Source organism: Rhinoraja longicauda, chromosome 1 (genome assembly GCF_053455715.1).
Source record: "Rhinoraja longicauda isolate Sanriku21f chromosome 1, sRhiLon1.1, whole genome shotgun sequence".
Lineage (NCBI taxonomy): Eukaryota > Metazoa > Chordata > Chondrichthyes > Rajiformes > Arhynchobatidae > Rhinoraja > Rhinoraja longicauda.
The window spans coordinates 124,237,972-124,263,207 of NC_135953.1; the positions used below are offsets into that span (position 1 = coordinate 124,237,972).

At 39.9% G+C, this 25,236-nt stretch overlaps 1 protein-coding gene across 1 annotated transcript in view; it reads left to right on the forward strand.

Moving 5' to 3' along the window:
* Window positions 1–3,785: 3,785 nt before the first annotated feature.
* The window catches only part of nr3c2 (nuclear receptor subfamily 3, group C, member 2), a 260,093-nt gene continuing 238,642 nt past the window's right edge, over window positions 3,786–25,236 (forward strand). The window contains exons 1-2 of the mRNA XM_078406024.1: window positions 3,786–3,986; window positions 4,956–6,755. Coding sequence (XP_078262150.1) covers window positions 4,975–6,755 — 1,781 coding nt within the window. The 5' untranslated portion in view covers window positions 3,786–3,986; window positions 4,956–4,974. The remainder of the gene's footprint in view (window positions 3,987–4,955; window positions 6,756–25,236) is intronic.

The following is a 25,236-nucleotide window of genomic DNA, read 5'->3' on the forward strand; positions in this document are numbered from 1 at the left end:
TGATTCACCAGTCTATAATTTCTGAGATTATTCCTATTTCCATTAGAGTCACAGAGTTATGAAGTCACAGAGCACAGAAACAGTCTCTTTGGCCAACTAAGATGCCCATCTATATTGATCACATTTTGACACATTTGACCCATGTGACTTTAAACCTTTCCTATCCGTGCTCCTGTTCAAATGTCTTTTAAATGTTTTAATAGTACCTGCCTCAACCACTTTCTCTGACAACGTTGCATATACATACCACACTCTGCATAGAAAAAGTTGTCCTTAGTGTCATTATTAAATCTTTCCCCTCTCACCATAAACCGATGGATGCCTTTGACTGCTTGATTCCTCAACCCTGGGAAAAAAGTTGTATGCCTTCACCGCATCTATGCCCCTCGATAGTTTATACATCTCTGTAAGATCATCCTTCAACCTCCTACACTCCAAGGAATAAAGTCCCGGCCTGCTCAACCTCTCAGTATAACTTATTCCCTTGAGTTCTGGCGACATCCTCATAAACCTTTACCATACTTTTTTCAGAACTGAGCACAGTATTCCAACTGCAACCTCACCAAAAGTTTGTACAACTGCAACATAACGCCCCAACCTTCTAGACTCAATGCCCGAACTGATGAAGTCCACCATGCCAAAAGCATCCTTCACCACCCTGTCCACCTTCTTTAACTTTCATCACTATTTGCTTTTTGAAGAAAATTGAGAAGCTTTATTGAGATAGACAATTATTGAGAAAAGTTTTTAAAAGTAGCTATGTTTGGGGGAAAAAGCTGTTTTAATATTATATTGTATATAATTATATGCTGTGCATTCTCTAAACTTCGAAATGTATTTTAAGTTTGAAGATAGGCGAATCTTCATTTTGCTGAAATTATCTACCTTTATTTTTGAGCATTGGGAAGTATGATATCAATTACCTAGGATTTTTGACGAGAGATCTGGATTGCTAAAGAATAGAGAAAGTGAACGATAAAATTAGTTACATTCGGGAAAAACAAGTTGCAACTTGACTGCTTTGACAGAAACAGTTGATGGGGGGTGGGGGATATTGAGAAACATAGAAAATAGGTGCAGGAATAGCCCATTCGGCCCTTCGAGCCAGCACCGCTGGTAAGGAACTAGGGAGTCAAATTATGGAATATGGGGATGATTCCAATCATCCGTGTGGTAAGGGTGCTTTGTTGACAGTGGAGCAAAGACGAGGGCAGGTCAGTGTGTGTGGTGGTTGGGACAGGGGAGTTCAACGCATAAAGAATGAGGTCGTGACGGGAATGATAGAACGAGTGTTTAAATGGATGAGAAAAAAAAAACGGGCTATAATTTATTGACAGTTCCCTTGCCAAACACACCCCGCAGCGGTTGGCAATAATGTGTTTCTGAGACACACCATCTACCGTCTCACACTGGAAGGATAAATGAAGAGAAACGAGCAGAAAATAAAGTTTTAGGGAAATAAAAATCCGTGAGAACGGTCCGGGATAAGCAGTATCGGGATATCAGTCAGGTGGGACTGGGAACATCGATCTTGTCTGTGCAGTGCTGTGGGAGACGGGGCACACTGCTGACCTACATCTTGTCGAGGAGTTTTTATTCTGCAAATCGTGGCAAAATCCATCAGGGCGTAGCTGAGGTTAAGCCTGGTGGTCTTTGCATTGTAATATAAGGAAAAACAACTGCAGATGCTGGTACAAATCGGTTTATTCACAAAATGCTGGAGTAACTTCAGGGTCTCGACCCGAAACGTCACCCATTCCTTCTCTCCCGAGATGCTGCCTGACCTGTTGAGTTACTCCAGCATTTTGTGAATAAATGGTCTTTGCATTGGTTCTGTTGGCTCTGCCGGGTGACTCCTTGCATTTCGCCCAGTGCCGTGTAAAATGCAAACAGCCTGACGTCAGGGAGGCGGCTGCCAGAGGAGTGAGTGAGTGAGTGAGTGTCAGTCAGTCAGCGCCCCTCGCCAACACCACCAGCCGGAGCCCCGCAGCGAAGGCAGGCGGACACTCCTGGGCAGAAAGTTTGCCCTGTTTCACCACGCAGTTTGCGTTTTGTTTCGCGAAACTTCTTGGCCTGCCCCGCGGGAATAAATGTAAGGAATACAACCCGAACTGTTCACTCGGGAGCCGAGCAGAGCCGCCAGCTGCATGGATTGCACAGAGTCAGAGATTCAATCTGTACTGTTTTGTTAAAACAATAAAAAGAGTGTTGCACCTTCAAGATCTTGGAGGAGGGTTTAATCTTTCCTGCTAGAGTCCGCTGACCTTATATCGCAATGACTTGGATGTGAAGGTTTGTGCAGTGTTTCTCTCTCTCTTTCTCTCTCTCACACACTCTCTCTCTCTCTCACACACTCTCTCTCTCTCTCTCTCACATACTCTCTCTCTCTCTCACACACACATACTCTCTCTCACATTCTCTCTCTCTCTCTCTCTCTCTCTCACATTCTCTCTCTCACATACTCTCTCTCATATACTCTCTCTCACATACTCTCTCTCTCTCTCTCACATACTCTCTCTCTCTCTCTCACATACTCTCTCTCTCTCTCACATACTCTCTCTCTCTCTCTCACATACTCTCTCTCTCTCTCTCATATACTCTCTCTCTCTATATGGACCTCGAGATTTTCAGTGGGTATTAGGCCAGAAGAGCGGTGGTTTCGCGGTTGATTAACGTGACTGTCACCAGTGACAGCCCGGAAGATATCTCAGCAACGAGTATGAAACGCCCCCGGTTGAAGAGTCGCCGAGACTCCGCGCTGATTGACCTTTCCCGAAATAGAGTGCGATGTAGAGAGGAGGTTGCAACGGCCAGCCCAGCTCAGCCTTCCCAGCCCAGCCCCCCCCAGCCCAGCCCAGCTCAGCCCAACCCAGCTCAGCACAGCGCCCAGCCCAGCTCAGCTCACCCCCCAGCTCAGCCCAGCCCAGCTCACCCCCCAGCCTAGCACTCAGCCCAGCCCAGCTCAGCCTTCCCAGCCCAGCTCAGCCTTCCCAGCCCAGCCCCCCCCCCCCCCAGCTCAGCCCAGCCCAGCTCAGCCTTCCCAGCCCAGCTCAGCCCCCCAGCCCAGCTCAGCCCAGCCCAGCTCAGCTCACCCCCCAGCTCAGCCCAGCCCAGCTCACCCCCCCAGCCCAGCCCCCAGCCCAGCACTCAGCTCAGCCCAGCTCAGCTCAGCTCAGCCCAGCCCAGCCGCGGCTTCATTACAATCTCCAGACGCGAAGTTGAACTTTTCTCCTGCGATTATTTACTGGGGATGAGGGGATAGGGTCGGGGAATATTAGGAAGGGCACTAGGTTTCGTGTCGGCATAAAACTAAACGCTCTGCTTGAAAGATGTCTTTTTTCTCCCCACTTGAGGCAACCATTAAAAATGAACCTTTAATCAACCCACCGATCATCGTCGTGGGTTGGGGGTTTTTTTTTTTGCATTGCGTCACTCATGTGGAACACAAAAATAAAGCAATTGCACTGAGGTTTTGTCAGCACGGGCTGGCATCAGTAAGTGGCAGAGAAGTGCCGGGCCATTTGGCAGCTGGTGTTTTTGCGTTGCATGGGGGGCGATCTCTGCGCAAAGTTGCTCCTCGCTGCGGCTCTCCGCTCCCTTTGCAACTTGGCCTCGGAAAATGTCTTTGCAGCTGCCGCCCGAGTGGCAGCTCCGGCAGCCACTGGCGAGGCCGGGGCTATTAAAAGTCCCGCAGAGCACCGCACGTCCGCCTCGCTTGCAGCCACTCGGCGGCTGACTCGGGCGGGACTCCCCGCACATTGCGTGCAATTGGCGAGGAGTTTGCAGAGGGACCCGCCCAACCTTTCCGTTCTCACTCCGCCCCCTTCTTCGGTGGAAAATAATACATAACACGTTCGAGCAGACACTCGCATATATTTTTATATTTTAAAGATCTATATAATGTGTGCGCGTTTCGTGTTTGATCTGAATGCCCTTGCGCGAATCGGCTAGAAAAGCGTTGAAACAAGTCGTCGGAGAAAAAACGGGTAAGTGGCAGAAGCCACCCACCGCTGAAATGAGACGCCGCGGACAGTTTAATTAATGTTTTGCATTATCATTGACAAGGCGACTGAAGTTGTAATTGAGCTTTAAGTGTTGCCTGGTAAATATTAAGGCATCGGATGAAGGATAATAGAGCTCCAGCAGTTGCCAGACGAAATGCAAGCAAATGAGGGCGAATAATCGAGGGTTCAAAATCAGTAACTCGCTGGAGCAGGGCAGACCCAGGCGCTTACAGCAATAACAGTGATCCAGTTCCGTGGAGTCGCTTCATTGTCGAATCACCTGTAAATAAAGAACCCGAGGGACAATATCCGAACTTTTGCAGGAAAGAACAAGAGGAATTCCTTTGGGTTCAGTAACATTCCCAGTTGGCTGAGAATAAGTTAGTTCTGCATATGTTTTATGCAACATGCACCTGACTTTAACTGTATCATCCCAATTATTTGTAAACTTTGAGCAAGAGAGGGAGAAAGTTGCAAGATTTTAGTCATTTGATCGGGGATAATTATTCTTTGCACAATGGTCTGTTTGGAAATGTATGCATATTTAAATATCACCTGTGTTAACGCGTGATCTTAAATGTGCATTTTTAATTTTTAAGTAACACCTCACTATAATCATGACCAATTGCTTATCAGTTGTTCAGTAAAATAAATCTTGCACAAGATACTTTCTGCATCAAATCTTCTGGAAAGAAAGCTGCCTTCATGTGAACTCCAAACAGCTCGTTAAACAGAAAATCTGAACTCTGAAGTAGCTGCCGCAAGTTTTACCCTGAAACACTAAAGGGTATAGGAATGTATTTAGCCACTAACTAAGTAGATTTACTAAAGGTAATGCAAATTGAAAAAAAATGGAACCCATTTTATACTTGTGCTGATGCATGCATTTTATCTGTGAGAAAAGGTATAATAGAATGGATTATTTTTAAAAGGACTTTAATTTTGTTATAGGTGTATTAAAGAGACAGCTATGGAGACCAAAGGATATATTGACTACCCAGAAGTAATGAATATTGGAAGACAGTGGCCTCTAAACAAACTTGCGTTGAGTGCTGCAGGCAATGAAATTGGTAGCTCTGACAGCAATGAAATGACTATTGTTAATGTTAGTTGCATACCTCCTGTTACAAAGAGTGATGATGGAGACAGGAGGCAGGAGCTCTCTCCCACCCTTCATCATCAACCACCTTATCAAGTACAACGCCAGTATCAGCACCCTGGCTTTCTTGCTTCAGATCCAAAGTGTCACCTCGGATCTGCTAAAGAACTCTCAAAAACTGTTGCTGAGTCTATGGGTTTGTATATGGATTCTGTAAAAGAAATGGAGAATGAATTTAACTACAGCATGCAGACTGAACAAATGGAGGGAAGGTCCAGCAATATCACTGAAAACAGTGAGCAAGAATTGAACCTTCAAGAGGAAAAGGCGAAAGTTATCTTGTCACAGAGAGGGATGAGACGATGTTCTTCATCCTCTAGTCCTGGAAGAAATAGTCGCGGTTCATGCATCTCCAGTCCTATAAACTATAATAATTTATGTTCTTCAGTATCAAGTCCTAACAATATGAACTCTCGTGTTCCGAGTCCTGCTAAAATAAATTACTTGGCTCTATCTAGTCCGGGCACTGTTAGCAATTTGGGATCTTCCATCTCTAGTCCTGACAACATCAATAATTTGAATAATTCTGTCACTAGCCCAAGTGACGTTCATTGCGCTATCTCAGGTTCTACTAAGATAAGTCGCCGAACCATGTCTAGCCCTAGTAATATGAATAGTTTGTGCTCTTCCATCACCAGCCCTGCCCATGTCAGTAACCTGTGTTCTTCAGTCTCCAGTCCTAATAACATGAATTCTCCTCTTTCCACTCCTACTAATCTCGCTTCTCCTCATTCTGTCTCCACCAGTAATACCCTTTTGTCCAGCCCTAATAATAACAGTGTGCCCTCTTCTGTCTCCAGCACTGCTGTAAATAATATGCACTTCCCCAACTCCAGTCCTGCTACTGGGTCAAGAATGATCATTAATCAGCATCAGAACCCAGCAGGAAGAAATCAGATTCATGAGGAAATTAATGTATTTAAAGATGAGAAAACAAAAACTGATTGTTTAAAGACAAGTTCAATTAACATTGGCAATCCTGTTCCGTTTATAAAAACAGAAGTGGACAGTGATTTTAGCAATTCATGTTTCCTAAGTAGAGGTAGTTCAGACTTATGTAATTCAATGTTCTCAATGCCTTTAAAATGTGAGATGAATGAAACTGCTTGTCTGAACACAGGGTATACTGGTCAAGTTCCAGAAAATCCATTTTCAGAAATTGCACATCAGTTGATTGATCTCAAGACAACTTATGGAGATGTGTTTGACCTTTATGGGAGTTTAGGGGCTCTTGCATCTTCCTCCAGTTCGAGTTATGAACCTGATGCCTTTTCACAACCAAACACAACAGTGATCAAACAGGAGCCAAATGATGAGGGCTACTGCCAAGCCAACTGTTCACCCCCATCTACCATTGTAGGTGTTAACTCAACTGGACAATCGTTTCATTACAGAATTGGAGCCAGTGGCACAATTTCAATGCCCTGCCCCTTTATGAGGGATCCGAGACCCCAGCTTTTAAATTTAATCACTCCTGTGTGCACTGTACTTGGATCCTGGAAATCACACTCTGTCATGCCACAGAACTCCATAACTGCTGGAAAAAATGACGGCTATGCACTGCAAGGATACGTTCCGGAGAAAATGTCACGGTGAGTTCGGCAATATTCTTGTATTTTTAATTACGTTGTAAAATTAATTCAAGATCATGCTTCATCTGTGCTCTTATAAAAAAACATATGCCATTGTGTTTTGCAAATGTCCAGATAAATATGAGAGGATCATACAGAAATTTCTAGATGTTTTACCTGATTAAAGAATGCATACACTTTGTAATTTTGCTGATGAATCGGGAACAGGATATCGTGTGTGCCATTAAATACAGAATATACAAATGTTAATCTAAGATTGTTGAAAGCAGAAAATGAGTGCAGTGTTTCATATCGTTTCTAAACCATTAGAATTATATCTCAAGATGCTTGTTGATTCTTTTTAGAGAAAAATGGAGTGTTGTGAAACTCAATTTGTTAAACAGGAAAGCTTCCTCACAACAGGGAATTCTCTGAATTTTGACCTGTACAGAAAAGTGTATATTTGTGGTGTATTAAGATGTTGGTGTAAATATGAGTGGTCATGAAGTGACAATATGGAAAAATAGAGAAATAAATTAGGTAGTTGCCACATGAAGTTGTATCATAATGTTAAGAGTTGTCATTTGATTTAGTCAGATGTAACAGTTTTGTTACCACCTTACTTGTTTTAATATGCTAAAACTATATAAATGTATTTGGGAAGGTTGGATTGGGATGGAGAAAATTAAAATTATTTGAAAAGTAAATTATTCACATATTATAGGCAATTACAAATGGCATGCATCTTTAATTCAGTTTTGGGGATTCTGATATTCATGACATTTATTCCAAGGTCTCTGGTCTCGGCAGTATCTCTTGATTGAACTACGGTTCAATTATTACCTTATCATTTCCAACTGTTACCTGTCTTTCGGGACTAAAAGTATTTGAGATGATTGGATAAACACCTAATTGTAATGTAAAGGGAGCATTATTATAAATGTTAACAACTTTTTTGCTTAATATTATTTAATTTTGTATCTGAATTTGTATCATATTTGAATTTACTATATTTAAAAATATATATTTGCAATTTGCTCCTACAATGAGCTGGTATAATATGTGTTTAATATGATAATAGTGTTTCAAAGTCACTTTAATTAAAAGATATACATGAAACAATGACAAATATAATTTAACTTGGCAGAAATGGTACATGTGTTATCTACCAGCGTGGACTGGTAGGGCCGAACGGGCCTGTTTCCGTGCTGTAGTTGTTATATGGTTATATGGTTATTAATGGTAACACAGAAGCATTGAGTTAATAAGCTTTACATATTCTACAACATTTAAAATTCATTTATATATACTGAATGTTTGATTTATTTCTAATTATTAATCAAACTAATACTGTAATAGTTTGAATTTTGATGCCTGTATTTATTTTATACAATGAGAATAATGCCCAAACCTATGAATGTTACATTTTAAAATGCCTACATTTCATAGTTTTCTCAAGTACCTGGATAATAGTATATGCTCCCTGGTCAGAATTTCAATAGAGCAAATCATATTCAGTGATTCTGCTAATACGGAGTTCAGATATCAGGACTCTTAATGTCTAATTAAAATGATAGCCGTTCAATTTTGTTTGCTGATATTTTGGGCCACAGCCTATTGATGCAGGTTTGGAATCATCGGTGGTCCATGCTGCTGTTTTAAAGCAGAGATAACACAGACCAAGTAATTAGCTTCTGTATGTTTCAGAGGTAGGTAAATGTATTTAACAAGGAACTGCTTGAGTGAATTGTAGTTTTCAGGAGTTCTACTCAAGCTGGCTGCACAGCAGTGGTTTTCCAGCTTGTGAATTAGCAGGAATTTATGCGACTGAATTATCGTGAGCATAGCTTGTTGATGCTCAAACTTGCATTATATAAAATCCTGTCTTGCCATTTTATTTAAAAAATCATGTAATTTGCCTACAGAAGTTAAAGTTAAGGTCAAGCAAGTGAAAAGGGCTTGATATTTTGAATGTTTGCATACATAGTGTTTAAACCTTTAAAATATAATTTGTTGGATTAGAAGGGCCAAAGGGTCAATGGAATGGATTTGGCGAGTTTGATTAAAGAAAATCTCAAAGCGTTTCATACCTATATTAAAAACAAGAAGTTAACCACGGAGAAGGTAAGACTACTCAACGATCAAGAAGGAAATTTGTGCTTGAAATTTGTGAGGTACTAAACAAGTACACTGCATCTTTGTCATTAAGGAGAACATGGAGGACAGTGGGATCAGTGTGGAGAATACTAATATGCAAGGGCAGTTTGAGATTAAGAAGGAGGAAGTGTTGGGCTCTTGAAGAGCATTATGGTTGATAAATCCCTTAGACCTGATAGTATTTATCCCAGTTTATATAGAGAAGCAAGAGAGAAGATTGCAGGAGCCTTGACAAAGATCTTTGTCTCTTTAGCCACTGATGAGGTCTCAGAGGACTGGAGAATAGTTCATGTTGCTCTTTTATTTAAGAAGGGGAGTAAAGAGAATCCAGGGAATTATAGAACGGTTTACCATCACGTCAGCTGTAGGGTAGCTATCGGCGAAGAGTCCTTGGGATGGGATTTACTCTCATTTGGAAGATAAAAGGTTAATTGTGGACAATTGACATGGTTTTGTACACGCCACATCCTCTTACTAACTTGATCGAGATATTTGAGGAAGTGTCTAAGGTGATCGATGAAGGTAGGGTGATGGATGTTGTCTATGTGAATTTTGGTTAGGCATTTGATAAAGTCCCCCATGATAGGCTGATCCAGAAGATTAAAATGCGCAGGATTAAGTGATTTGGTCATATGGACACAAAACTGGCTTACTGCTAGAAGACAGTGGGCTGTTGTGGAAGACCAATATTCAGCCTAGAGGTCTCTGCCAAGTGGAGTTCCGCAGGGACTGTGCTGGGACCTCTGCCGTTATATATATATATATTTATATTACTTGGATGTAAACATAGATGGATGGTTAATAAGTTTGCAGATGACACCAAGATTGCTGGGATTGTGGATTGTTGGGAAGGTTGTTAAGGTATACAGTGCGATATAGATCAGTTACAGAGATGGGTAGAGAAATGACAGATGGATTAATACGAGCAAGTGTGAGGTGTTACACTCTGGGAGGTTAAATGTAAGGAGAAAATATACAATAAATGGCTTGACCCTTAAAAACATTGGTGTACAGAGGGATAGAAACACAGAAAAAAGGTGCAGGAGGAGGCCATTTGGCCCTTCGAGCCAGCACTGCCATTGTGATCATGGCTGATCATCCACAATCAGTAACCTGTGCCTGCCTTCTCCTCATATCCCTTGATTCCGCTAGCCCATAGAGCTCTATCTAACTCTCTTTTAAATTCATCCAGTGATTTGGCCTCCATTGCCTTCTGTGGCGGATAATTCCACAAATCCACAACTCTCTGGGTGAAAAAGTTTCTTCTCACCTCAGTTTTAAATGGCCTCCCCTTTATTCTTAGATTGTGGCCTTGGACCTGGACTCCCCCAACATTGAGAACATTTTTCCTGCATCTAACCTGTCCAGTTCTTTTATAATTCTATACATCTCTATAAGATCCCCTCTCATCCTTCTAAACTCTAGTGAATACAAGCCTAGTCTTTCCAATCTTTCCTCATATGACAGTCCCTCCATCCCAGGGATTAACCTTGTGAACCTATGCTGCACTGCCTCAATAGCAAGGATGTCCTTCCTCAAATTAGGAGACCAAAACGGCACACAATACTCCAGATGTGGTCTCACCAAGGACCTTTCCAACAGCAGAAGGACTTTTTTGCTCCTGTACTCAAATCCTCTCGTTATGAAGGCCAACATGCCAATAGCTTTCTTCACTGCCTGCTGTACCTGCATGCTTACTTTCAGATCTTGGGGCCCAAGTCCATATCTCCTTGAAAGTGGCATCACAAATAGATAGAGTGGTAAAGAAGGCATATGGTATGCTTGTGGAGAGACCTGATAGAAGTATATAAAAGTATGCGAGGTATATATAGGTTAGACAGTCGGAACCTTTTTTCCAGGATGAAAAATCAAATATTAGAGAGCATTGCTTTAAGGTGAGAGGGGCAAAGTTTAAAGGAGATGTGTGAGGCAATTTACATAGGGTGGTGAGTGCCTAGGATCCACTGCCTGGAGTGTGATTAAGGCAGATATGATTGTGGCATTTAGGAGACCTTTGGGTAGACATAATAAAAATAATATATTCCTTTATTTGTCCCACACCGGGGAAATTTACAGTGTTACAGCAGCAAAGTGGATAGCAAGAGATCATTCATTATAAATAAAAGTAAAGGCAAGGATAAATTGCCATCAATTTACTGTGTATTCCTTAACTGTTACTGTTGACTCGCCTGCTTTGAGCAGTGCTGGTTGAGCAGTCTCACAGCAGCGGGAATCAAGGACCTCCTATATCTCTCCTTCACACACTTGGGGTGAAGTAGTGTGTCACTGAAGGAGCTACTCAGTGCAGTGACAGTGTCCTGCCATGGGGTGGGAGTCGTTGTCCAGCAGCGATGTTAACTTGGCCATCCTCCTCCTCTCTCCCACCGCTTGTACTGAGTCGAGGAGGCAGAGCTGGCCTTCCTGACCAGCTTGTCAAGTCTTTTCCCCTCCGCTGCTGAGATGCTGCTGCTTCAGCAGACCACTCCATAGAAAATGGCTGATGCAACCACAGTATTGTAGAAGGTCCCTAGGAGTGCCCCCTGCACTCCAAAGGACCTGAGTCTCCTCAGCAGATAAAGTCTGCTCTGGCCCTTTTAGTATAGCGCATTGATGTTTTTGGTCCAGTCAAGTTTATTGTTGAGGTAATTGTTGAGGTATATTGATATGCCGGGAATATAGATTATTCGTAGGTAGATAAGAAATGGTTTTGGCATCATGTTTGGCAGGGACATTAAGGGCCGAAGGGCATGTTCTTGGCTATACTGTTCCATGCTCTATGCTATGTTCTAAAAATTTCAATAAAGAATGTTCTATTGAATAGGTATGGTGAAAGGGTTATTTTTGGCAACATCATAGGAAGTAGGAGCATTTTATTTGTCAACCATGTGATGACCATCACACTCTTAGCGAAACCTGGCTAAGAAAATGGAAAATTGGTGGTGCAGCATCCAAAATGGCTTGTGCTCCCTTGATGGAGTTTCATTTATTGCATTTTTTGAGGCTTGGGCTCAGATTTCACAGGAAATAGCAAAAAGGAGGAGAGCAGATGGCACTGGTAATTTTGAGAAGGGACTTAATGGGCCGAATAATCTTGATTCTTAAAAATATATTGTCATATTTTTGCAGTTTTCTCAGACACATTTGCAATTCTTGTTGATTGAGTGTCCTTTAAATGACTTGCGTGGACAATCATAAAGAGCAGCAGCAGACTGAGACTATTTGAGCAATATATGAGTATTAATTTGCATGACCATCTGTATTTTTAAAAAAAATTAAATTATAATGCTAAGCATTCGTGCTTTTAGTGGTTAATGAATTCTACTTTAATTTGTGGTTTTTTAAAAAAGTTTGGCTCTCATTAAAGTAAGGGGCATGAATGCAAATGGCATTTTTTTTCACTGGTCTTCGTGTCACCTGCAAGACATGTAAAGGGAGGCTGGATGTGGATTTCTTGTGCTCAGAAGAACTATATGCAAAACCTTATCTTCCACCAAAGCATTCATTACTAAATACTATAACATTCTATAAATTAGGTAGCCTATGGTTTAGTATGGCATTTTTTTCATTTATTTGGTGGCGGATTTGTTCCACTGACTTGTGTTTATCGAAATTGAGCTGATTTGCAGCTTATCTCAGAGTTAATTAACTTTTTATAAACGAGTTATAGAAGCCTGCCATTGTGGAAAATGAGTGAGAAATTAGCCCTCAAATGAAAACAATTGGTAATTTGCTCTTGTATATTAACGTATACTCACTGAAAGGTTTTATTGACTCCCAGTATTTCCTTTCATTGGTTTATCCTGTGAGAATAACCTAAAGAAATGTATCCTTGAAATTTTTTTTTTTTTAATGCAACTATTTCATGTTTAAAAAAAGCATCAACCTATTGAAAATGTAAGGATTATCAAAGGAGTATTTAAGCATTTGACAACAACAATCAGAAACTGATTTATTGGCTTGGGTGATATATATTGGGTAATTAACAATTGTAGTCATCTATCTATATACTAAAACTCTCATTTGTTTGTTTATTTGTGATCAAACTACAGCCAAAACGGTACACGATAGGTTGACAATTTTAGGCCCATCTTACTCACCATCATCGCTTTAATGGTAAAGCAAGTAGTTTTATTGAAATCGGTGTTATATTTTTAGTTATTCACATTTTTAAGTTTAAATCTATCTCCTAGGGAGGAGGGAGGGGGAGGGAGAGGGAGGTGGGGGGGAGGGAGGGGTGAGGAAGGTGGATAAGTGGGGTTGAGGGGGATGGAGAGGGGGAAGTGGGGAGGGAGGGGGGAGGGGGGGATAGGAGAGGGTGCTGCACCAATGCAGGAGAGGTTTGGGCCCAACTTGGTCTAGTATTTTTATAATATTTATATTTTTGTAATTGCACTATGTTTTTCATTACTTGGTTTAATTTAGTTAATTAAAATTCAATGAATTTTAATCCAGTTAGCATCTTAATACTCACCTTTACATTGATTTAAGGTACTACATTCCAGTTTCTAGAAATGTAGATGATATAGTTTCTACCCTAAATCTCGCAACCTCTTTTCCAAATAGTTCTTTGTGCAACAACACAGCATATGTTGTAATGAATCCATAGATGTGTGATGACGTGAGGGGAAAAAATGCAGTCTACATTTTCATGGGTTTTCTGCAGATTTAGGTATGCCTTAGTGTTGCACAATATGGCATGCAGTTGATAACAAACTCAGTGCCTTTTTCAATAACTTGGAAGTAAAATTGAAATAGTCTATTTTGTTCATATTTTATATTAACATATGTTGTTAAAAAAAAACTTTTGGCTTGGCCATTCTATACGGAAATGAAATAACCTGTTCTTGTCTCTAAGTTGAACTTATTTGGGTCTGAATGAATTGTAAGGAAAGTACTCCTGCCTTTTACAATTGAATATTAGACCACATGTCCAGTGCAGTTTATGAAATAAATTCCTGTTATTACCAGATCATTTCCTGTCCATTAATATTAGACTTACTATTTTAGTCAACAATATTATGATGACCATAACAGTCACCAGGAAATATGAAATGAAAAAATCCATCTTCCAAACTTGTGTACATCCTTTGTTTTTTCTAAATTATTATTTGTCATATTTGGTAGAATGATTCTCAGAGGGTTAATGTGCTGCAAACTCAGATGGTTTTTAAGTACACTTTTCCATGAATGCCATTAAAAGTGGAGCTTTATTTTGGAGTACCTGTCAGTTCAATTATAAGGTGCCTTCAGCAGAAGTGATTGCTTAGATCTGTTAGCATTATAATCCTACCAAATTGCTTTAGTTGTTGCACTGATAGAATTTATGTGGCAGGTCTTTGAAAATAAATTGTAAGTGTGTACGTATAGGAATGGGAATGAGTAAGTATAATTTAATAATAAATGTGATTAGCAATTGCCTTAAATGCGAACATTTTCTTGATCGTTTAAAACCTGTGCTGAATTGGTTTATATCAACGTAGTGCTGATCATATATTTTAATACATTGTTTACAGGGTATAAATGATCTATTTAGTTTGTTGGTGCTATCATAATATTGGCAATTGCTTGTGGATGAGGATAAAGGAAGTACAAGTATTTTATAGAATTGTTTTTTGATTTGACAGATTGTCTGGACTCCTGGAATAGGACTTTGTGGCTTATGATTAAAATTCATTTGGAAAATTAACAATTAAAGCTTGGATTTGTACAGCAAAGTTAGTGTAGGAAAACCCAAAGATAATTCACAATATCATTAAACACAAATTAGCATGGAACTTGGAGAGGAGATATTTTCGAAAGATGATTATTAACTTAGTTAAAGAGGTATATTTTAAGAAGGTGTTAAAGAAAAGCACTGAGTTGGCAAGGCAAAATTAAATTTTGGGAGTAATTGGACCAGCTGATCGCATCCCATTGCCAGTAAGTCCACGTGTGAGGAAGGTGAAACAAGATGCCGGAGTTAAAAGAATGGAAATGTCTGGAGAGTTGTGGGTCTACTGCGCAGATGAGAATTTTAAATATGCAACCGAGATTGTTGTGGACTGGAAGCCAAACCATTTGTATTCCCATTGCCATATCAATATCCCTTTATCCTCTTTTCATCTGGTCCAAGAGATTTTTATTTTACTATTTTAAAATAATGAACAAAAAGAGTTTTCTGATTGATCCACAGAAGTGGTAGAATGAGCATGATTGTTTTACAGCTAGTACTGACCAAATATCAACTCTGCAAATGTTTCAATGGTTTGCTGAACTAATAAATTAAGATTTAAATATGCAGGATTGAAGCAAATATTTAGCTTGAAGTTTGTTTAGGGACACAGTGAGGAAGCACATATACAGTAGTGATTGGGCAGAACAATTTTGCTCCAGTTCACCATTACTACTTTGCTTGAGACTGTTGGTGGTCATTTCAATACTTCTCTGCTGAAAAATACTTGGCAAATTGTATTCCCAGAAAGAGTCTTTCAGTGGTGATTTAATAAGTTTGGGAATGAGTGTGAAAAGAGAATGTTTTTTTCTACAAACTATTAATATAAATTAAATCCAGTAGAACACCAAGTGCTTTCAAATGATTCAAACCTTTTCCTGATTCACTGGTTCACAGTCTTTTGGTCAGTTCAGACCCAAGGTCTATATCCTCTATCCCTCACTATTTCCATTCTACCCCCTTCATAATAACAGATTTACAGCCACCCACCAGCTATCCCCGGTTGGTGGCCCTGGTCCCCTCTTCGCCCACTGTCCTCTCTCGTATGTCTAACCACCTGGTCACAGAAGCCAATTTGGATTTCCCAGGCAGGTGTGCAGCAGAGCATAGACCCAGGTGCTACTGGAGTTTGAGTGGTAGGTCCATACCAAAACAGGTTTTGACTGGTTTTAATTGGTGCATTAACTTACCACCTGTTAGTAACTTAACGTTAGGTAAATGATTTTAAAAAATCATTAAAAAAAAAAATATTGAATCATTTGCTGGGGGCTTTGATGCATAGTAATCAGTTTCTTACTAAATTAGAAACATGATATTTTAAAGATTTAATAGTTGCCTTTTTTGTGACTCTGCACTCTGAATAAATGCTTATTATCCTTATTTAGGCAATTTGCTTTGAATGTGTTTATGCAATATCAAGTCGTGAAAACAGCAGATCCATTATTTTAAAGTTAAACAGAATACACAACATCAGAATTTATTTCATCCAAACCATATTCATTTAGAAGAAAGTAAACTGATTCCATGTTATTCCCCCTCCCTCTTAATTGTCAGTAACTTTCTCTTCTCCATCTAAAGAGCTAAGTTCCATTGGAAACCTACTCTGACATGTCTGCCAGAGATCTTCTTTCATTAACAGCAACAAACAAAAATAGAACTTTTCCGTAGTGTAAGAAAATAACTGCAGATGCTGGTACAAATCGAAGGTATTTATTCACAAAATGCTGGAGTAACTCAGCAGGTCAGGCAGCATCTCAGGAGAGAAAGAATGGGTGATGTTTCGGGTCATAGAAACATAGAAACATAGAAAATAGGTGCAGGAGTAGGCCATTCGGTCCTTCGAGCCTGCACCGCCATTCAATATGGTCATGGCTGATCATCCAGCTCAGTAGCCTGTACCTGCCTTCTCTCCATACCCCCTGATCCCTTTAGCAAAAAGGGCCACATCTAACTCCCTCTTAAATATAGCCAATGAACTGGCCTCAACTACCTTCTGTGGCAGAGAATTCCACAGACTCACCACTCTCTGTGTGAAGAAATGTTTTCTCATCTCGGTCCTAAAAGACTTCCCCCTTATCCTTAAGCTGTGACCCCTGGTTCTGGACTCCCCCAACATTGGGAACAATCTTCCCGCATCTAGCCTCTCCAACCCCTTAAGAATTTTATATGTTTCTATAAGATCCCCCCTTAGTCTTCTAAATTCCAGCGAGTACAAGCCCAGTCTATCCAGTCTTTCCTCATATGCAAGTCCCGCCATCCCAGGGATCAATCTGGTGAACCTTCTCTGTACTCCCTCTAAGGCAAGAACGTCTTTCCTCAGGTTAGGAGACCAAAACTGCACACAATACTCCAGGTGCGGTCTCACCAAGGCCCTGTACAACTGCAGCAGAACCTCCCTGCTCCTAAGTGATGCCAGGGGGCGGGACAAAGGAAGGATATAGGTGGAGACAGGAAGACAGTGGGAGATCTGGGAAGGGGGAGGGGGTATGAAGATTGACTTCTCCAACTTTAGATAGTTCCTCTGTCCCTCCCTTCCCCTCCCCCTTCCCAGATCTCTCACTGTCTTCCTGTCTCCATCTATATCCTTCCTTTGTCCCGCCCCCCTGACATCAGTCTGAAGAAGGGTCTCGACCCGAAACGTCGCCCATTCCTTCTCTCCTGAGATGCTGCCTGACCTGCTGAGTTACTCCAGCATTTTGTGAATAGAACTTTTCCGTTGTCACGATCAATGTTTCATTCTTAATTACATTAGTTTCTACTTCTCCCAGCAAAAAAAATAAATCTGGTATCTTATTATTATTTAAAATAGCTAACAGCTTTGGCTGTAGGCAAGAAATGCAAAGTATTAAAATATTTCATTTGCTGCTGAGTGCTCTATAGAAACTTCGAGAATATGGACTTCGAGGAAATGTGGAAGTAAATGACTGGCCTGAACACGGAGGAAATTGTAAAAGTCTGCATGATACCCAGCTGTGTTGGTAAGAACGATCAAACATTCATCACCAGTGATGATGAAACCTGAGGGTAATATCCAACTTTCATCATAGGATGCAGGTTGCATGCCCAAGGCATATACAGTGCACTCCATAATGTTTGGGACAAAGACCCATCATTTATTTATTTGCCTCTGTACTCCACAATTTGAGATTTGTAATAGAAAAAAATCACACGTGGTTAAAGTGTACATTGTCAGATTTTATTAAAGGGTAATTTTATGCATTTTGGTTTCACCACGTAGAAATTACAGCTGTGTTTATACATAGTCCCCCCATTTCAGGGCACCGTAATGTTTGGCACACATGGCTTCACAGGCATTTGTAATTGCTCAGGTGTGTTTAATTGCCTCCTAAATGCAGGTATAAGAGAGCTCTCAGCACTTATTCTTTCCTCCAGTCTTTCCATCACCTTTGGAAACTTTTATTGCTGTTTATCAACATGAGGACCAAAGTTGTGCCAATGAAAGTCAAAGAAGTCATTATGAGACTGAGAAACCAGAATAAAACATTAGAGACGTCCGGCAAACCTTAGGCTTACCAAAATCATCTATTTGGAAAATCATTAAGAAGAGAGCACTGGTGAGCTTACTAATTGCAAAGGGACTGGCAGGCCAAGGAAAACCTCCACAGCTGATGACAGAAGAATTCTCTCTATAACAAAGAAAATTCCCCAAACACCTGTCCGACAGATCAGAAACATTCAGGAGTCAGGTGTGGATTTGTCAATAACCACTGTCCGCAGAAGACTTCATGAACAGAAATACAGAGGCTACACTGCAAGATGCAAACCACTGGTTAGCCACAAAAATAGGATGGCCACATTACAGTTTGCCAAGAGGTACTTAAAAGAGCAACCACGGTTCTGGAAAAAGGTCTTGTGGACAGATGAGACGAATATTAACTTATATCAGAGTGATGACAAGAGCAAAGTATGGAGGAGAGAAGGAACTGCCCAAGATCCAAAGCATACCACCTCATCCGTGAAACATGGTGGTGGGGATGTTATGGCCTAGGCATGTATGGCTGCTGTAGGTACTAGCTCACATATCTTCATTGATGATACAACTGCTGATGGTAGGAGCACAATGAATTCTGAAGTGTATAGACACATCCTATCTGCTCAAGTTCAAACAAATGCCTCAAAACACGTTGGCCGGCAGTTCATTCTACAGCAAGACAATGATTCCAAACATACTGCTAAAGCAACAAAGGAGTTTTTCAAAGCTAAAAAACGGCCAATTCTTGAGTGGCCAAGTCAATCACCCGATCTGAACCCAATTGGGCATATAATATGCCTTTTATACGATGAAGAGAAAACGGAATGGGACTAGCCCCCAAAACAAGCATAAGCTAAAGATGGCTGCAATACAAGCCTGACAGAGCATCACCAGAGAAGACACCCAGCAACTGGTGATACCCATGAATCGCAGACTTCACGCAGTCATTGCATGCAAAGGATATGTAACAAAATACTAAACATGACTACTTTAATTTACATGACATTGCTGTGTCCCAATCATTATGGTGCCCTGAAATGGGGGGACTGTATAAACATTGCTGGAATTTCTACATGGTGAAACCAAAATGTATAAAAATGGCCTTTATTAAAATCTGACAATGTGCACTTTAACCACATGTGATTTTTTTTTTGTATTACAAATCTCAAATTGTGGAGTAAAGAGACAAATAAATAAATGATAGGTCGTTGTCCCAAACATTATGGAGAGCACTGTGAAGGTGTAATGCAGGCAATTTGGAGCTACATATAATTGCCAACAATGCATTACATGTAATCACTCGTGTTAATGATGATTCTATGTGTGGCTCATATCATTTCCATATGTTTCTATGAAACTGCCATCCTCGTGGTTGAAGCAGCAATGATGATCTTCCTGGATTGGTCCTTGCAAGTGCTCAGAGAGAGAGAGAGAGAGAGAGAGAGCTGATGTTCCATTCGGGATCATAGATAATAGAGAGGGGATTTTCAACTAAACCATTTATTAATGAATTCAAGCTCCTATTTTGAAGTATTTCTTATCAGAGTCTAACAATCCTATTCTCGCAGAGAAAATTGCAAGTATTCATCTAGTCAAACATAGACAGTTTCAGTTTTGCAGACATGCAACCTTCATCAGAATAAGAAATATTAAAGATAAACAGAAGGGTTGCAATTAATGCACACACACACACACACACTAATAGATTCTGCTTGTGGAAAACAGCACATGGTCAAATGAAAGGTAATATTAACAATAGACAGAAAAAGTAATATTGAGAGAAATTAATGAAGTTAAACATACAATGAAACAGAAAGAATCCTGGCTAGGCCAAGAAGGATGGAGGGCTTTGGTATTTGGACATAGAAGGATGAAAACCTAGCAAGCAGAACATAATCCCATGGCCCAGGATTAGTTTGGGCAGGTAATCCATCTCTGTCACACATAAGAATGTAAAATGCCATTGAAGTTTCTGTCTGTGCTGCTGTACCTGGTTTTATTTGCAACTTCAACTGTAGCGCTGTGAAACATCCATATTGAATAACTCAAGGAACGTAATTTTTTTGGCTCAATCCCACATCCCATTGGCATGATATAGTGTAGCGTTGTTGAAACTATGTTGAACCAGCAGACCGAGCTACGAGGAGAGAAAAATAATAAGACATTTTAAAAAGATGTACAACTGGGTTCTGAGAGCTTATGTGGAAGTAACAGATCCTTTGGAAAAACTTGGTCGAGTACATATGTTCTACCAGGAATAATTTCTTTTCTTTTCTTATTCCCACTGGATCTGGATGTATCTTACTCAAAAATGATGCATTAAAATATGTTATTTTTATTTGCAATTGTGAATAGTTTTATATTTATCTACATATATAAATAGTTCAAAGGAACAATTCCTACGCATCGTTAAATCTTATATTTTAAGGAAATTTAAGGCACTCCAAACACAAAATAGCCACAAATGACAAGAGACCTTGGTCCTCAAGAGTTCAGTATTTCACAACTGTGCAAAAGGACTTGGCAGTGAAAGGAGGATTAGATTCTGTAACATTATACTGTAATGTCTACGATTTCACACCCAACAAATTTAGAACATTCATCACATATACAAGAAAGAATCCATGGTCTTAACAGCAACATTCCTTAAAACATTCTTTCTGTTCATACGTGTAGGAAGGAACTGCAGATGCTGGTTTAAACTGAAGATTTAAACCTTCCCCTCCATCCCCCTCAACCTCCATTATCCTGAACATAGCATATATGATTAGTAAGTTTGAAAATTACATGAACATTTAGTTATTGAAAATGAAGAAGATAGTCATAGGCATTATAATGATATTGATCAGTTGTTTAATGGGGCAGAGACATGGAAGATGAAATATAATCCTGATCAGTGCAAATTGATGCACTTTCAGAAGATTAATAAGGGTAGGACAAACACATTGTATAGTAGGAATTTGGAAGTATTGATGAACAGAGGGAATCTATTGTGCAAGTCCAAGGATCCCTGAAGGTGGCAGCAAAGGTAGATACACTGGTCAAGAAGGCACAATGGGACACATGCCTTCAATAGCCTGGGAATAGAGTATAAGAATAGGGAAGTTATGATATAGCTTTATAAAACATTGGTGATTCTGCCACTGAGGAGCAATGGAGAGGCCTGGATATATAATGGGAGAAATTAGTTGTAATGAGGTTTCGCTAATTGATTAATTTTTATTTACTTAAATGTATACATTTTGAATACAGACAAGATCCATATGGTTGGATCAATAAATGCCTGCATTAGAAACACCTGCATTCAGAGAATGAGTTTCTGAAACAAAATCATCTCCATTTTAAACAATAACAAAGAAGGAAATGGCTGTTGTTTGCAAAGACCCGAGGTGTCCTGGCTGTTAAATTATGATGTGCTTCAGTAGGTTCTTGCTGGGTGGCAAGATCCTAGTGCAGATTTTTCTTACGGGATGTGAAAAGTCATTTTGGCCTACCATTTCTATTTTGAAAGGCACCTGGTCAATAAAACCAAGGCGGTTGCACTAATCACTGGGTGGTTAAACGTTATCAGGGTGCTAAAAGCATAATTGGATTTGGTTTAGATGTATGAAGAGGCTCGTATTTCAAATCGTTCTGTCATTTGCCTCACACTTCCTTCATAAAGTGAAGTGTTTGAATGACAGCAACTGTGAATAAAAGTATATTTCCTTAGACAATATTAATTGTGCTTGCTCTTTTCCTGTCTGTTCCCAGTCATGGTAGGTTACAATTGCTGTCCTTAACACAATAGTTGGGGCATTGAAGCAACAATTATAATGGTATTGGACTTTAATAATTGATATATTGTGCCCAAATTGTCCAACTCAGTAGCAATATTTTCAGTTACAAAACATATGCTCTTTTACAATTCTAAAATATTACAAAATGGCTATTTATATTACTCAAGAACCAGATTCTTACATCACATCATGTAACAATAATGGGGAACAAATGTATTCAAAGTTATATAAAGGTTTTGAGTTAACTTGGTGTTTATAAGCATTTATGGAAGAAAAAAAAGAATGTACACTATGTTTATAAACTTCTGGAGTTGAATGTTTCTGTATTTGAGCTACAGGATAAATTGTAGTTCACTGGTGGAATTTATATCAGTGGCAAGGCTTTTTGTGGTTAATAATTAAGAATAAACAAACAATGATGAGTATTATCAAGTGACTTTTCCTCCAGTAAAACTGCAAACTATTAGTTTGAAGGTCTCGACCCGAAACATCACCTATTCCTTCTCTCCAGAGATGCTGCCTGTCTCGATGAGTTACTACAGCATTTTGTGTCTACCTTTGGTTTTAAACCAGCATCTGCAGTTCCTTCCTAAACTGTTATTTTGCCATGTATGGCTTTATATTATGAATTTGAATGTTATATTGGTAAAATATGTGAGAGGCTTTTGGCTTTCGTCCTTTACTTTGGTGATATTCTAATGGAGGTGTTTGTATCTGTTTTGCCTGGTATAGTTCAGTGGCATCTCCACAATATTGTTCATACTCACTGGAAGGATAAGCCAACCAATGTTACCCTTTTTTGGGCCATCTCTCCCAGACTGAGGCAATAGATACACTCAACAGCATCAATCACAGGCCCAACATCAGTTTCCCCAAAGCAAACATTCTATTTGAAATTCTATTTGTTTTTGATTTTCATGCATTAAGAGGGAAATAATTACTAAGTAGATAGAAGAAAACATTCAGGAATACTCTTAAAGCCATCTTCGGAAAAGATACCCATCCTCATTGACTCTGGAATCCATGGGTCATCTAGGTATTTATTCTCACAATGAGGGAGTTTAATGTTCATTTGGATAGGTACATACGTATACAGATGGATGTGCAGGGAATGGCGTGATATGGATCACGTGCAGGAAGAAGAGAATAGTTTTCTCCTGCCATCATATTCGGCACTGCCATTGTGAGCTCCTGTACTGCACTGTTCTATGTTCTATGCATGAGAGGCAGTTGGCCATCACACCATTGCCTGGCGACCACAATTGGCATATACCATCCTTGCCTTCTGGTCTGCAGAAGCAGACTTGCTGAATTGGTAGGAGAAGGCAGAATACCTCTGAAGCCATCCAATTTCTGATGGAGATCTGCTGGAATCAGCTCAAAGTCACCCCAGACCCTATACCATTCCAATGGAATATATGCAAAAGAGAAAAGTCATTTGGTATCTTAAGTAGAAACAGGATTTTTTGATATGACAATTGACTAGTTTTACTTCAGGTTGAAAATAGTATTCATCGGCAAGATAAGAATATTAAATAACCCTTGAATAGATGGCTCAGCTGTACATTAATTAAATGGTTAATTTGGCATCCCAAACTTTAAAAGCAATTTTTTTTAAACGATCAGAGGGTTTGGCTGCTATGAACTTGGAAGTTTGATGCTCAAAATATTTGTGGATGTTACTTAAGTCATAAGCTGGGAAAGCTTTGTTGGTTTAAAGTACCAAAATTGTAAATAAATTTAGAAATGTATGTTGTGAATTCATTGTTTGTGTTGAAATTGCATGTTTGTTGCTTGTTCTGCTGTTTACAAAATATATTTAATATACTCTACATGCAGACAACGGTGTTATTTGATTTCAGATCTGCACACTTTATCTTTGAGATGGGATATCCGATCAAAGTCCCGTCCATCTGCTTGGGAAGTTCTAAAATGTTGTGTGGACTCATAGAAAGGCACTGGGCATTTTTCCCAATGCCATTTCCTAGCAAAATTACTAAAATTACTTTATCTGGTTTCATTTTTTTGCTGTCAATTGGCATTCAAGTTTTTTTCTGAACTAATAACAGGAAATTCTACTACAGAAGAAATTCATTGCCTATGATCTTCTAGAATATTTTGAGGAAACTCATTGTTTTTCTTAAATCTTCCCTCATTTTATTTCTGAACTTACTGGAAGTGAAGGATTTTATTAAAAAGATTCACATATTTGGTATCTTAAGTAGTAGAGTGTTGTATTTGAATGCACGTAGTATAAGAAATAAAGTGGATGAGCTGGTAGCACAGTTATAAATTAGTAGGTATGATGTGGTGTGACATGGCTGCATGAGGATCGGATCTGGGAGCTGAATATTCAAGTTTATACGTCCTGTCGGAAAGACAGACTGGTGAGCAGAGGGGGTGGGGGAGCTCTGCTGGTAAGGAATGAAATTTGCACCTTAGCAAGGGATGACATAGGATCAGAAGATGTAGAGTCATTGTGGATAGAGCTGAGAAATTGCAAGGGGAAAAAGACCCTAATGGAAGTTATTTACAAGCCACCAAATGTAGCCAGGAGATAGGGCATCAGGAGATACAAGCAGCATGTAAGAAAGGCAATGTTGCGGTAGTCATGGGAGATTTCGATATGCAGGTAGACTGGGAAAATCAGGTTGGTACTGTATCCCAAGGAAGGGAATTTGTAGAGTGCCTCCAATATGGTTTCTCAGAGCAGCGTGTAATGGAGCTTACAAGGGAAAAGGAAATTCTGGATTTAGTGTTGCGTAATGAACTGGATTTGATAAGGGAACTCAACGTAAAGGAACCAGTAGGAGGTAGCGACCACAATATGATAAGATTTAACCTGCAATTTAAGAGGGAGAAGATGAAATCAGATCTTTCGGACTGAGCGAAGGTGTTGAGCGAAGCGATCGCCGAGCCTGCGTTTGGTTTCACCTATGTAAAAAAGTTGACATCTAGAGCAGCAGATGCAATAGATGAGGTTGGAGGAGGTGCAGGTGAACCTCTGTAAACCACTGGAAAATGATGCAGGAGAAGAGATAATGGGGAATAAAGAAATGGCAGAGGAATTTAATAACTTTTTCTGCATCAGTCTTCACAGTGGAAGACACCAGTAACGTACCTGAAATTTCAAGAGTCAGAGGGTGGAAGTTAGTGGAGTGGTTATTACTAAGAGAAGGTGCTTGGGAAACTGAAATGTCTGACGGTGGATAAGTCACCTGGACCAGATGGACTACACCCTAGGGTTCTGAAAGAGGTGGCTTTAAAGATTGTGGAGGCATTAATAGTGATATTTCAGGAATCACTAGAGTCAGGAGTGGTTCCAGACGATTGGAAAATTGCCAATATTCCCCCACTGTACAA